The sequence below is a fragment of the Prinia subflava genome, chromosome Z, assembly GCF_021018805.1.
Source record: "Prinia subflava isolate CZ2003 ecotype Zambia chromosome Z, Cam_Psub_1.2, whole genome shotgun sequence".
NCBI lineage: Eukaryota > Metazoa > Chordata > Aves > Passeriformes > Cisticolidae > Prinia > Prinia subflava.
Window position 1 is genome coordinate 58942077 of NC_086283.1, and position 15741 is coordinate 58957817.

Genomic DNA, 15741 nt, shown 5'->3' on the forward strand with positions numbered 1-15741 from the left:
AATTAGACAAGGAGGAGCTTCACACTATTGTCTCCTACCAGGACTTCAAATACTGGTTTTATCTGCCTCAATAATATAGGAAAAACACAAGGGGTGCCTAAAGCACCAGGACTGAAAAACAAGTTGCCTCAAAACTGCCCAGGTGAAGAGACTTCTTAAAAAATAATGTCACTGAGCTTAAAACCTTTCACTGAAGAAGTTTTATCAAAGGTATAGTTTCATAATTGCCTTAAGCAGATTTAATTTGTTTTAGCAAGTTCAAACTCTGTGTTACTGTTGGATATTTGCTCTTGTTACCTGTTATGGGGCACATCTAACATACATGCATTCATTGATCATTAAACTGAACAGAGACAAAGAGTTTAGACAGGTCAGTTCCCAGTTACACGGTGTGGGAGGGCAGAATGTCCTCCCTGGCAGGCAGAATGGCAGGCCTTCTGTCCCTTTCCTGATGCCCCTGTAAGTGCTCTCAGTATTCAGAACTCCCAGGTTTGCCCTTGAGAAATAGCCGTATTTTTCAGAGACAAGCTGCCTGTTGGCAACCCAGAACCAGCACGTAGAAGAAAAGGAACACAATCTTGTTGGTTTAGAAATCTGATTTTGCATTAGTGAGCCAAGAAGAGATCAGAAGCAGAGCTGGAAACATGAACTGACCGTTTTATTTGAACTGCACAAGTGAACAGCCAGAAGGCAGAAGAGAAAAATCAATACAAATGTTGGTCTGTTGAGTTGTCTCATAATCTGTGATTTCTTTTGCCCTATCACCATGACGGCTTCTGCCAGCCAAATTCACTCACAGATTGTTGTAAAAATTATTGCTGATCAGACCTGTGACTTCAGTTTCTGGAAGGGCCCAGAGGATACAAAATGCCTTTTACACAGGCTCCAGTGTGACTTGTCAGAATGAGAGGCAGACTTTGAGTAGTGTGACGGGCCTTTCTCCTTGACACTCACAGAGCCTGTCAAACAAGGTCAAGTGCTAAATCTCTGAGAAAATCGAAGCTTAAACAAGGGACTGCACACACCTGCCAGCGAAAAGAGCCTTCAGAGTAGTCCTGAACCAGTTAGATTCCTTTTCCTTCCCTCACAGAGTTTGATGGCCTGCAGGAACAGGGATATCCTTATCTCTGGGCATAGCTTGCTAGCTTCTTACTTTACACACTCACATAGGCCTCAGAGGGAAGCCCTGAAGCACCTCCCACCTCTATCCACCTCCAAATCTACACCTAAAGCATATGACACCACCAAGTTGCCTTAAACCACTTGCCAGGCACGCAGTCTGAATGACAGAAAAGTGGACGTTCATCCAAAGGAGGATCAGTGCTTTTCCATTTCTTTCTGTTTGTAGATCGCTCTTTCCTAGCAAACGTCTTGAAGGAGGAAAGAATATTTTCACCATGTACTGAAATTTGACAACAGCACATCGCTTTCCTTTGCAACAGCCTGTAAAAAATATAATATATATTTTTACACTAACCCCATATTTAAAACCATTGTTTTGGGATGCTGTGATCATTTTTCAAGCATCTGTAGAGAGATGTACAGCATCCTCACTGTCCAAATCACATTCCTCCAGCAACAGCTTAAATAAAGTCCCTTTGCAGCTCTCAGCTCAACCTGTGGTGCTCAATTCCTCCTCTGGAACCCATCTTCTTTCTTAAGGGAAGGAAAAAAAACAAATGAAGAGCAAAAGCACACATCAAGACTGAGAGACTCTTTCAGGACCACATACAGGTTATTGCCTTTTTTATTGAAAGTTAGGATGAAAACCAACTCTCTGTAATAGAAAGGACAGATTTGAAAAAGCTGGAAGAGCAGATGGCACATGGGAAGGAGGAAGTGCTGATGTACTTCCTAGTTTACAGACACCATCAAACTTTCAAGCGTTAACTAAAATGCTTTTGTTGAGTAGCATCAGACTGACAGGGCCCTGTGTGAATTCAGGGAACTTTTCGCTCATATTTCCAGAAGGCTCTGTGTCATGTCCAAGGCTTTGTTGAGATTCAAGCATGCCTCAAAAATCTCTTTCTCTGTTTGTTCTTTATAACTTTCCATTCATCTCTCATATCAGAGCTGAGCAGAAGAAAAAACACTGCAGAGAAGAGTTGTAGTATTAGCAATGAGATATGGATAGAGACTGTCTCAGAAGACCTGGTCTCCTAAAACTTGCAGCCTCACTTCCGGATTAAAAATCAGCTAAATTTAAGCCATAAATCTGAATTCCCAATTTGAGCTAAATCCCCAAGTTATTGGAAAATAACTCAAAGTGGACAGGGGCAGAAGTATCTTCCTTGTCATTCAAAGAGCGATTGTTTGCAGAAATTGGAGGTGCTGGCCTTACTTCATTGAAGGCAGCTTACTAGATCCTTCCGTTCTAAACAAACCTAATCATCCCTGCAAATTACAGTCTGGAAAGCTGTGATTACAACACCAGAAGGTAGGAAGAGAGAATTTTCTAGCCACATATGCAGCTGTATCAAGCACACAGATATGTTAAAGCTGATTCTCTGCTTCTCTGCAACACAGTTTTTCTGCTTTTGCCTCTGCAGGCCAGGTTTATAGTTTGAATTGGTAGGTTCTGCCTAAAACGTCTTAGTCACTCATTAAACAGAAGAAAGAAATACTTTCAGCTCCACCCACTAGTCAACATCCAGGAATTCATCAGAAACCTCAGAATATGAGAGAACAGTTGAGGAATTTTCAAGAAAGGTACACTGGGATGCCTCTATCCCCAAAACAACTTGGCAGCAGCTGGAATAAACTTTCAATCAGGCATGCAAGTCCTGATTAAAAAACGCCTAAAAACCCCACTGTGCTTTCTGTACTATCCAAGGGGTAATTTATCAGAGGCTTTTTTCACATCAGGCCTTGGACTATTTCTCTTTCTGGCTGAAGAATACTTCCTCTAAATTATAGTCAGCCTGTTAAACAAGGAGACAGAATTTGCCTCCTTGTAACTGAGCATGACAGAAATAATCCAGCAGCTGTAAAATTAATAGTGAGATCCTACAAAACTATATGGTGCCAGTTTCAAAAGTAAGCGCAGCCCTGTTACGACCCTAAATTCCTAAAGGGCTGCTGGGAGGTCTGGCTTGGGACCAAGAGCATAAAAGAACTGTATGTACTCCACAGTACTTGGTTTAGGCTGATACTCTTGTGAAGACCACATCAACAGTTTCAGGAAATGATGGGAAAAATGAATGTGATGGCCTGGAGCTGAAAGGCTGCATTCTTCTCCCTCCATCCTAACCAAGGAAAAGAAATTCCTCCATGAAGACTTCTCAAACGAATAACCCGAGTCTCTGCTTCCCAACAGGAGCAGACATAGAGACAAGATTCAAGGCTGTACCTAAAGGGAAAGGAGAGAATCCTAGAAAACCATAGACAATGGAAAGGATGAAAAATCAAATGTTTCCCCAAAATTCCCTGCTTCCCTCCTAGCAGCATCCAGTCTGTCTTCTCCAAACTCTCACACAGTCAGAGGAAGGTCCCAGTCTTCCTTCTGCATCAGCAAGAGGATTAACCTGTCCTGGAGCCCCAGAGAAGGCACTTGGCATTGGAGTCTGGTAAGATGAAGTTGGCTCTAATCATGACTGCCTCAAAACTCACCAGCGAGGGAGAGAACTCTTGAGACCCTCAGGAAGGCCATATGAATTTCCAGTCGCTATGAATGGGGCACGCAAACTGTCCTTTCCTTTCCCAGCTCAACCATAAGCAACAAACACCTACAGGGAATGAAGACACACAGCAGGCAAGGCTACACAGCTCTGACAAGGAAAGCAGGGTTCAAACTTTACCACCCTGTCCCATGCATGAACTCAGACCTTGCCTCGGATCAGCCCTTCTTCTTTCAGGCATGGGCTGACTAATCCCTTCTGACAGTCTCAAATCCCAAGCTGATGTAACTGAGAGCACTGCCAGAACAGATGCAGAACTTCATGCTGATGCCAGGACAAAGTCACATCTTGCTCTAAGGAAGCACCAGCATTTCAAAAGCTGAGCCTGGCTCTAATGATTTTCGTCAGAAAAGAATGATGCATCCATTAGCTGAGCCATGAAGGTGCCAGGCTGCAGTCTCAAGCAGGATAACTCCTCTGGCCTCATTAATTCCTGGTGAGTTATCTGATCATTCAGGACTCAGATAACAAACTGCCAAAAGAAGAGACATAATGTGGCTATTGCCTGATTTGAAGCACTAATGGGAGCTCTGTGGCTGCAGCAAAAAATGGAACAGACCTTTTAATCTTGTTTGGTGACTTTCGCAGTCCTTGAATTAGCTTGTCATAAAAAAAAATCAACAAATGTGCAAGCCCTTCCCCTTGCATCTGATTTGTAAGCTAGGAAAAGTTACATGAAAAAAATGCTGCAGCTGTACTTATTAGAGGCAATGGTACTGATCAAATTACTCTCTTGTAATTGTCTGCATTTTGAGGCTGACACAAGGATGATCCAGAAGGATCCAAAGGACAGAGCTGTCTACTTTTAAAGGTAAGATGAATCAATGATTTGAAGTGGCTGTGTTCAAAAAATCTCAGAGCTCTTCCAGCCACTTAGTCAAATTTTATACCATCCTGACTAAGTTTGGTTTTGGTGGTTTTTTGGTTGTTTTTTTTGGGTTTTTTTTTCCATCAAGGAAACAATGTTTTATTCCCCCAAAGCAGCAGGGCAGCAAATAAGCTCCTCTGCTTTTTGATGTTTCCCTTTGTTGGGTTTTAACCAAGAAAAAGTCCATGTAGTCCTAGCTCTATTGCCGAAAGGAAATCCAAGTGGACAGAAGTGGGCATGGCAACCAATTCCAGAGACCAGTGGCAATGGGAACATGGGTCATACAGACTCTAGGATGGCTTTAATTTGTTTTTCTGTCTGCTCCCTGTGGAGGTGTCCATGTTTTCAGGAGGAGAATAAACCCTATTTATGCATAGGTTAGACTAGATTCCTTGGCCTTCAAAGCAGAAATGTGATTTTCTACTCAATCACTGCATGATTTTGGGCAGATTTCTGCCAAATTTCTCCATCTGTAAATCACACACAATAATGGTAATTTAAAATTAATATTAACAATATTTTAATTAAATAATTACTATTTAATACAGTCCGTATTATATTATACATTATTTAATCTGTACAATTTACATATATATAATAGAAATAATTAAACTAACTAATAATCATTTAAGAATTAGATTTTGGAGATCTCTTGGGAAAAAGTCCTTCCTCTGGGAAGTGCTGCTGGGTCTTACTGGTTGATGTGAGTAAGATTCAGCCTCAGTTACAGTCACAAAGAAGCATCAAACAACCAAAAACAGAGCTAAATGCTATCTCAGAGGTGAATGCAGAGTTGCACTGGTACTGGAAAAGCACTTACCATTTGTTGAGGTACGTATTTTGTGTCTTTCCAAGTACATGAGCCAAATGCTTGGAGTTTCAACAAATCACACCCAGAAAGCTCTGAGACACCTTTCAGATACCCTTCCTAGTTAAATCACAGCACTTATAACTGTATGCCATATGCTTGGGTTTGTTTTGCACTCAGTCCTGAGTGACTGAACTTCGCAGTACCATGTCAGCAATATACACAGGTTTTGTCAGCCAACAAGACAAGAGTTGTTTAAGTGAGGATTTCAGCTGAATCATCGTACAGGACACCCTAGTCAGTGAGTAAGAGTAAAATAGACTGCATTTCAAGAGACATTTCAGTAACTTCAGAAGCATCACCCAGTGGGATTTCGTTAGCAAGTATCCAAAGTGACATCTACTGGTGCACATTTGGACTAGCGCAAAACACAGAAATCAAGTCAGAGCAAGGCAGAGCTGCACAAAGGAGCAGGCTAATGAGCCCCAAATGCACTAGTGGGGTAGTCAGCACCTGCTGTGTTCAGCTGGATAATTGAACCTCTAACTGTTATGGAAGCAGATGAAAACGATGCCAATTTTCTTCAGAGCTGCAATGGTTTGCTAAAGATGCCTTCCCACTATGAATTTTAAAAAATGGCCTACAGCTACAGCACAGGAAGGAATGCAGGCAGTTTTTCCATAAGAGAACTACTGTTAGTTTAATTGCAAGAGGTAAGGACTGGAACACATTTTCATTGGGACCACCTATGGAATTCTATATATCTACCTGGTTGGATTCACTAAGACCAAAATATGGTGCATATCCTGGGACATCTAAGGAAATACAAAGATGAAACTTCTCAGTTTAGGTAGGAACAGATTCTCTAAAATACCCCTGAAGATGACTTTGTTTAATAACAGACATGGAGGTCCTTGGCAGGAACATCAATCCCTGTTCTGTGCTCAAAAGCACATCTGGGAAGGCACCACTTCTCTAACAATTTGCAAGAGGGACTGCTAAACTTGGATATTTCCAGATAATTTCATCTTTTTTTTTCAATTTGTGATTGTATTTCTTCTTATTGGAGTGGGCAAGTTGGTTCACTCTTTCACAAAAAACAGTCACTGCCTTACAGACAAGGGGATGTTTTTGAAGACAGAAACCAGAAAATTAAATTTTGTCTGGTATTTCCAAATGTAGGAGGTGCTAGAGAAGTGGATGATTTAGTAAAATTGCGAAGGGCTGCTGTTTGGAAAGAAGTTTGATGGTAAAAATCTGTACTCAAAGCTGTGGAAAAAGACTTGATAACAGAAACTCCAGCATCTGACTCAGAGGCAACCTGGGCCAGCCAGAACATCCTTGTCCAAACTGCTTGGGGGTAAAAGTTCTGGCAGAAGGTCAGAAGTCTAGTCCAGGTCAAATCACTGTATCCCCTTGGAAGCCTCTGAAAACAATTATGAAAATGAACTGCAGAGTTATAATGCTCTTGAATCACAAGGCAAATGTGCTTCTTTCTTCCAAATCTGCCTGGACAGCCTGTCCTCAATAACCAGTGTATCAAATGTGGGCAGAACACCAAAGGATGTTGTCCTTGCAATGTTCTTCTTCCAGGACAGACTGTGACTTAATGCAGCAAAGAATGCAGTTGTTACCAGTTTTCACTGTTGGTGTGTTAGGACTGTTCCCACTCATCCATTTCACTTCATGGAAGGGACAGCATAATCCCTGCCTTGCAAAGTATCACACTGGGAGTGTCACAGCCAAGTACTTTGCCTTCTCATAGCCAGAGGGCCTGTGACCCAGTTGTAAACATTTCTGTCTATAGCACAAAGAGAATCTGCACTGAACTAAATTAAGCAGGATGTTTTTTTATTTTGCTTTTTATCCAGAATTATAAAAATCCACTGTAGAAGCAGAAGATTCTAGTTAATGATACCTCTCCATCTGCACAATACTTACAGATCTCTGAAAATCTATTTTAAGGCTCCAGTACTGAACTAATCTTGACTAATCTTCTTTAGAGCACAAGGGCTAGATAAAAATCTACATCATTTCAATGTTATTGAATTTAATTTCAATGATTTAAAAGGGAAGAGAGCAGACAGAATCTTTGTGTTCATAGTAAGATTTTTATCTTTGGAATTATGAAATGTGATTCATTGCTGAGAAAAATATTTTCTTTGAGATGTTTCATATTTTGGCATGCGAACAATACAACTTCTACACTTTTTTCAGTTGCCAATAGTCTCTAATGACAGATGTACTGTACATGTCTTGCTCACAAGGCAAAACTGCACTATCAAAATTACATTTTCAGGCAGTGAAATTTCAATACTTTGTACAGGGATTTTTAAAGCCCTTGGCAATATCTGCATCTGAAGTTATACAAGAATGAAACACAGCATAACATCGAAGAGTTTAGCTAACAGTGTGAAATTATTTTATATCAACAAAGTTTTATCAAGTTTAAGTTTGTGCTCCTGAGCTGGGAGTTTAGTTTCAAAGATCTGATATTGCTGAAGAACAGATCCAAGTCATATTCTGCTATTTTTCCTGCCCTAAAATGGGATTTTAGGAGCTATGCACCAGTTACATAAGGAAATATGCTAATGAAATATTAAAATTAAATAATTATATGATGTTGCATCGTAATTATCTGACATAAAAATCTAGGACTGCAGCTATAAATCCTGATTGCCTTTTTGTCTGGTGATTTAGTGCTAAAAGTAAGCTCAGCAATCAAATTTAAAAAAAATTAAAAAAAAAAAAAAAGAGAGAGAGAAAAAAAAAAGAAGGTTCCTTAGGAGAACACTTTCTCACTGGAAAAACTAAAGGTATTAACTTAAGGCTGTTCCTTTTGCCAGCAATCCAAATGTCCCTACATTCCTAAAAGAAGTATATCCCAATATCATCTGCCTTGAGACATGGAAAACCAGGAAATTACATGTCTTAAATATCCACCAGGAATTGAATAGTTTCCATGGTTTTCCTGGGACACAGAGTGCTGTGTCCAGCTCTGGGGCCCGTGACATGAGAAGGACATGGACCTGCTGAAGTGAGTCAAGAGGAGAGTCACAAAGAGGAGACACAAGGGCTAAAGGACCTCTCCCATGAAGACAGGCTGGGATGGCTAGGGTCCTTCAGCCTGGTAAAAGGGCTTCAGGGATGCATAGAGCATCCTTCCTGTGCTGAAAGGCAGCTACAAGAAGGCTGGAAAGGGTCATATACATGTCCTATCTTGGAATGGTAGGACACAGGGGAATGGCTTAACATGGAAAGAGGCCAGGTTTATACTACAGAAAAAGTAGAAATTCTGTGCTGTGAGGGTAGTGAGGCACTGACACAGGTTTTCCAGAGAAGTTGTGGGATGCCCCTTCCCTGGCGGTGTTCAGTGTCAGGTTAGATGGGGCTTTGAGCAACCTGGTCTAGTGGCAGGTGCCCCTGACCACAAGAGGGTGGGGCTGGAACTTGCTGATTCTTGAGGTGCCTTCCCACTCATTCTCTTCTATGATTCTTTGGACAATTCCAAATACTGTAGAGAATCTTACTGCCTAATCACTGAGACCATCAAATGGCCCAATAAGAAATATGGGAAGAATTAGGGGCACACACCCAGAGACAGAAGGGACTCAGAGCAGGGACTGCACATCCTCCTGTTGTGTGATATGCTGCCTGCAGGAACAAGCCTCAAACCCAGATTTTGCCATTCCTCTATTGCCTGCAAAGGCACAAGCACTTCTGAGCATTTCTTGCTGTGCCATTGAGGCTCACTGATGGAACCATTCTTCTGCTACCAAAGCTTTAATCACATAATGACCCTTCTGATTCACACTTCACAAACAGAAAAAACAAAACTGTCCCCCTCCCCTGATAAATATCAGAAGAAATCATGCTTCCTACAGCTCCTTTCTACAGCTTTATCCATCTTCTCTGATTCTGCAGAAAATACCTTCATCTTTCAAATGCCTGCTATCTGGGATTACTCCCAGGAAAAACAAAACCACAGGAAAATGAGCTCACAATCCAGCTGCCCTGCCCAAAGGTACTCCACCACATCAGTCCAGAGCCTTGACTGAGGTCAAATAATGTTCCTGCAAGTATTTTTGTTTTCCTTTTCTGCAGACCCAACTCCTTGCCAAATTGCTCAAGGATTCAGTATATTTCTAAGATACTTTGCCGCTCAGTGCTCAGCCAGCTTAGCAAAGTCCAGATAGTTGCCAGTATCATAGAGAAATCCCCTTTGGCTGTAGCTCAGGCTGAATGCATCCTACTCATGAAAGAGATCACTTTGGAATTATAAAAGAGGATATCTCAGAGTTTTTAAATGTTTTTACAGCAGTTTTCCCAACAGCAAGAAAAAGGCAACCCCTCTCTACATCTGGTAACAATTCAGTGTTTCAGAAGAGACAGTCACCAGTGAAAACCAGGCATTAGCTCGTTTGCCTGCAACTCAGAAATGTACCACTCTTTTTTTTTCCCTCATGGCTTTTGTCATTGCTTAGAAACTGTTCTACCTCTAAACATACATTAAACATATTATGCACACATTGATGTGCTCATATTAATATACTAGATTCTCTAGATATATATTCATTAAGTACATTATTGCTGGAGTTATTCAGCCTGGAGAAGAGAAGGCTCCAGGAAGACTTAATTGAAAACTTCCACACTTTAAGGTGGCTTATAGAACGGGGCAACATTTTATACAGGCAAATGGTGACAGGAGAAGGGCAATGTTTTTAAACTGGAAGAGGATGGGTTTAGATTAGATATTAGGAAGAAACTCTTTCCTCAGACACGGTGAAGCCCTGGAACAGGTTGTCCAGAGAAGCTGTGGCTGCCCTGTCCCTGGAAGTGTTAAAGGCCAGGCTGGATGGAGCTCTGAGCAGCCTGATCTAGTGAAAAATGTCCCTGGCATGGTAGAGGGATTGAACTAGAGGGTCTTTAAGGTTCTTCCAACCCAAACTTGACAATTTTATGATTCTACTATTATAAAACAACATTTTTTGAGTAGGTAAAGGTTCTGCATTTCTGTCAGTCAGTACCCTGTTTTAAATGATCATATGGATACCTTTCTCTCACAGTGTCAGAGGCAGACAATTTGCCCCAAGTCCCTTCTTTTCTTAGAAGCATAATCCCAAATTTCTTTATTTGCAGAACAATTCTCAGTAACTCCTTTCAAGCTCCACTATACCACCAGAAAAATTTACCCCTATTTATGCTTCCATCATGAACCAGAAGAACTGGGTCAGAAGTCTGGCCCAATGCAGATATAGTTTGTTTATGTCTGTTCCAAGACACGTTCTTAGAGCACAGAGGTAGAAACTGCACAGGAGAACATCTTTTATATGAGCAAAACTTTCTCATTTCATCCACAGGTATTTTCTTTGGCACATGATGTAAATAACCTGACAGGCCTTTATCAGAAACCCCTTGTCCAACCATTGCTCATATTTCTTTCATTCAGATGAATCACATGTGAGTGGTAGAAGCCTAAATATTAACAGTAGAGTAGATTTGCCCCATATCACTGGTCAACACAATAAAGCTTTGGAATCAAGACAAAAGATAGCTGCGACCTATCTCAGAAACTCACTGAATTATGATTCTTCTCACAAACCACAAATGCAAGCTTGAAAAGCATACTCAAAGGGACAAGGAAGCCTCTAATACTTAATAGTTAGATGATGAGAAAAATAGATGGATTTCTCACTCACCTTCGTTCTCTATTTCAACTTTGCAGGGCTTTGCTCTGTGGGAGGTGTGCTTAAACAGGAACAGGGCTTGAGGAAGAGCGCACAAAATTATAAAGTTCTGTGTGGCAGAGTAGTTACCTGGTTCTGTCCAGGTGCCTAGGGAACTAGTCACAAATCAGCTGAAAACAGGTGTTCTTCACTGGGCATTACAAGTTGGCCAGCGCGTGTTGACAGCCAGTTGCCTACCTTGTCTCGAATCCCTTGTCTCATAACTTCTCTCTCAGCCTCCATCTTGGCATACTTGGCTTTCCTCTCCTCCTCTTGTTGCCGAAGGGCTTCCTGTCGTTCCTCTTCTTTCTTAGCGGCATCTGGGTCTTTCTCCTCATCCCCACCCAGCATCTTTCCCATGTCTTTGGTGGCCCCTAGAGAAAGCACAGGAGAAAATCAGCCCTGTAAGGGTGTGGTGACAACCCCTTCTCCTAGGAGAACAACAGCTCTCTCCTCCCCCACGCCCAAGACCATCTGCCATTCCTTCTGCATCTGGAAAGGTTTCTCCTTTCACTGAGGAAGCAGCACACTCTCTCCCGCAGCAGGAGGTGGGCAAAGCTCTTATCCTGATCACCTAAGTTACCTGGCACTGGCAGGAGAAGCCCAGCAGCAAAAGGAAGAGACTACATTTGTACATTTGCATGATAGCAGCACAGTTTGTTTGCAGCCCTGAAAAGGACAAGCTGCCATCCACACCATGTTTTCACTTCATCAAGTCAGCCAAGTGACTGCAGATTGATTTTTGAAGGGTCTTTAATGTAACAGGCAGGTAACATCCAGAACAGAATGACACCAAGGCTGGGAAAGGAATTTGAAATTTTGCAAGAATGAGTAATCACAGTCTTAACTGTTGTCAGAAATTACACATCCCATGACAGGTAGGACCACATGGCATTAGCAAATGGCTGGATTTGATGAATTCCAGGCTTCTACTGTGGATCAGAAAGAAGCAGCATCACTGCATGTCTCCTATCAGTTCTTGGATGCCACCGCCTGTAATGCTTAGTACCTAGGTGGGAGGATGGCTTTGTCTTGTTCCACTACTGAATACGTATTGTTCCCAAATTTTCAGTGCCTATGGGATCCTGAGGCAGTTTTATGTTGATTTGCAAAGCCCTTGCACAACCACGCAAATGAGAAGAAGGTTTCCTGCAGGCCCCTTTATCCCCAAAGTGCTGCATAAATCAATTTATCCTGTATTTCAGAGACATCTTTATTAGCAAATGACTGTCAACCATCCAGACAGGGAGAAAAGCAGTTGCTGAGGAAAGGGGAAGAGCATGTACTGTGATACAGCTTCATCAGGGCACTGGAGGACAGCAGCAGGATCAAGCCTGCTTACATGGATGAGGATAAGACATATACCCTTTGGCAGTGTTGGACATTGCCTGCAGCAGGACAGCACTCTGCATCTTTTATTAAAAGAGGTTCCTTCATCCTGGAAAAATGCTGTAGGTCCTTAGATGCTGAGTCAGGACACATCCACATTGGCTTGTTGCTGGCTGAGATTTAACTGAACTAATCTGAGATAGCCTTGTTCTTACACATAGTCACAAGTATACAAATTCAACATCTCTTGTTTTGCATAAAGCAAAGATTTCTGCCTTTAAAAAGGCTTGGGCTGGAAGGGGATATTACCAAAGGCCTGCCAAGTAATTGTTTGTTGGCTTTATCAAAGGCTAAGTGAAGGAAAGAGATTCTCACAACCCCTTATAAATTACCCTTATAAATTACTCTTCAGTGTGTCAACACTGCTGGAGGACTGTGATTGCTCTTGCTTTCCACATCAGTTCTTGGGATAGTGATTGTGAAACCTTGATCCTTAAGGGAAGAAACATCTGCAACCTGTCAGAATGATTCCTCCTGAACTGCCTTCGTGATGGCACTTATCAGATCAACTATTACTTCTAATAACCACCAAGGAATTTGTGACGAAGTAAGCAGATCCCTTTTCTCTCCACATTTCCAGGTTACATGTTTTCCCAGAACCCTTAGCTGAAAGCAACCCTGAATCAAAAACAACCCTCCAATTCCCCAAAATGGGACAGAGAAATGCCCCCTTCACATCTCCCACAGGGAAACATGGGGGAACTGGTAATTTTACGCCTTACAAGATCTGGTTGTAATACATCAGGGGTTTTTTTTGCCAGGTGGGAAATAACAATGGTAAACATGACTGCCTCTATTCAGCTGCTTAATCACAAACCTCTTGACACTTCCATTGTTAGGAAATCTGTGGCTCAAAACAAAACTACACCTAGGGACCCCAGAAAAACCCCACCTGAAATATTCATGGTCCCTGTCTACTGTCAGCCTTCCTCTACTATCATTTTGCATCCTTCATTGCAGGATCAGAGTAGGACAAAAACTCTTGCATATTGATGGAAAATTTACCCAGACCATCTGGTGATTTCTTTCCTGTAGTGCAAGGAAGGCTAACTGAAACTGCAAGTAAACTAAAATTTCATAGCAAGCAAAAAGGAAATACAGCCTAGTTGAGTCACACATCCCTACTGCAGGAACCTCTCTAAGCAGCCTTATTGAGCAAATATCAGTGATCACAAATCTCACTAACACGTTTAATTTCTGGGTCCCCCTCTAAAGATTTCCCCACTGATGATCAAACTAATTTGGGTTCAATAATCTATCCAGTTTATCTCTTTTTAGAGCTCCAGTTAGAGCTACCCAGACAGCATAATACTCCAGTTACTTAGGAAACAGAATTCAGCAGCAGAAAGAGATTTTTTCTCCCCTCTAAGCACTACTTCTAGGCTATGATTAAGCTATAATGTCAGCTTAGCTCATCATGTAAGAAGTGAAATTGCATAACTTTCTCTTATTTCTTAGACAAGACCAAGCTTTTAAATACATAAGGTATTTTGTTCTGCAGCCATGCAGCATACAGGACACTGAGAAGAACAAGAATTAGTTTCAGATTCTCTTAATTCACCTCTGATTTCAAAGTCACCTTCTAAGTGTTCAAAATGCTATACTGTTACACTGTGTTATCACTCAACTAATTGGCAGGAAAGGTATTATGAGAAGAACCATTTTACACTACATTTTAACTAAGGACTCTTGTGTTACTTTTAGAAAAGCTTTTTTTCCATTTCCTTTGTTCTTCATCCTAAACTGTAGACTTCGTTGTTAACATTCCCTGGATAACAGCTCCTGGTTTGAGCAGTTCAGCAGCAATAATTCCAGAGAATTCATCTATGTGCAACTGAGGTGCCTCAGTTCTGGGCACAAGCAGAAGGCAAGAGCAGTTGTTCTATCCTTCAGCCCACTTTTGAAGGTTCCAAGGAAACGGAAAAGGACACACTTACTGAATCCGTTCATATAATAAACCGGGGGGTATTTGTCTTTGTTTTGTCCTTTTGTCTTTCCCACCCCGATCATTACATATACCTTGATACAAAGATAAATCAGAGACTGCCACATTATTCACTAATCAGTAAGGAGTTTCAATCAACATTATTTCTAAGAACTTTAGACAAGGCTACAGAAAGGAAACAGGAATGGCTGAAGCTCCAGGACAGCATGTGCCAGCTGTCACCTTCCTGGCTCAAACAGCCCTGCCCTCAAAGGATAAAAACTTCCATATGGAAAACTATCCCAGAAGTGGTGTGAAAACAAGTGGCATGGCAGTTATTTCAAAGTAATAGTAATTCCCTTAATCCATATAGGCTAAATAGCTAAGCAATCAGGTGTTAAGCCAAATATTATGGGTTCACTTAGACAAGATGTGCTGGTTTTGGCTGAGGTAGAGTTGATTTTCTTCACGGAGAACTACATATGGGTTGCATTTTGAATTTGTGCTGAATACAGTGATGATAGATACCTTTTTGCTACTGCTGAGCAGGGCTTACACAGAGAGAAGGCCTTTTCTGTTTTTTATACTGCCACACCAGCAAGGAAGCTGGGGGTGAATGAAAAATTGGAAGGGGACATGGCCAAGACAGGTGACCCAAACTGACCAAAGGGATATTCCAAGCAGTATTTAAAGCTGAGTCCAAGGAGGATGAAGGAGGAAATATTTGAGAGATTTAGTTTGTCTTCCCAAGTCATTGTGAGGCATGAGGGGGCCCTGCTGTCCTGGAAATGCAAAACACCTGCCTGTCCATGGGAACCAGTGAATTAATTCCTTGGTTTGCATTGCTCACATATATGGCTTTTGCTTTCCCTGTTAAGCTGCCTTTATCTCAAACCCACAAGTTTCCTAGTTGGTGGGGGTGAGTGAGCAGTTGCATGGTGCTTGGTTGCTGGCTGGTGTTAAATCATGGCATATGCATTTGTGTGAGTTTTGCTAGGTTAAATTGTCATTACGCATCTGAAGAAGAGTCACTGTTGTCAAGAGGCTGAAGGATCCTTCCCATCTACTCAGTCCTGTTGTGACCAAATTTGAAAGATGTGCCCAGTTCTGGGCTTCAAGATACAGGAGAGAGATGGAGATACAGGAGTGAGACAGCAAAGAAGTGAGACAGCCATGAAGACATTTAGGATACTCAAGGATCTTTGCTACAAGAAGAGCCTGAGAGAGCAGGGACACTCAGGCTGGAGGAGAGAAGGTTCAAGGGATTCCAGTAGTATGTGTAAAAACTGAATGAAATGAAACGTATACAAGGGAGAAGGACAGGTACCCAGTGACAGGAGAAAAGATAA

At 41.7% G+C, this 15741-nt stretch overlaps 1 protein-coding gene across 1 annotated transcript in view; it reads right to left on the reverse strand.

Moving 5' to 3' along the window:
- Positions 1-15741, reverse strand: part of CPLX1 (complexin 1) — a 104140-nt gene that overhangs the window by 26974 nt on the left and 61425 nt on the right. Inside the window, exon 3 of the mRNA XM_063422967.1 lies at positions 11278-11453. Coding sequence (XP_063279037.1) covers positions 11278-11453 — 176 coding nt within the window. The remainder of the gene's footprint in view (positions 1-11277; positions 11454-15741) is intronic.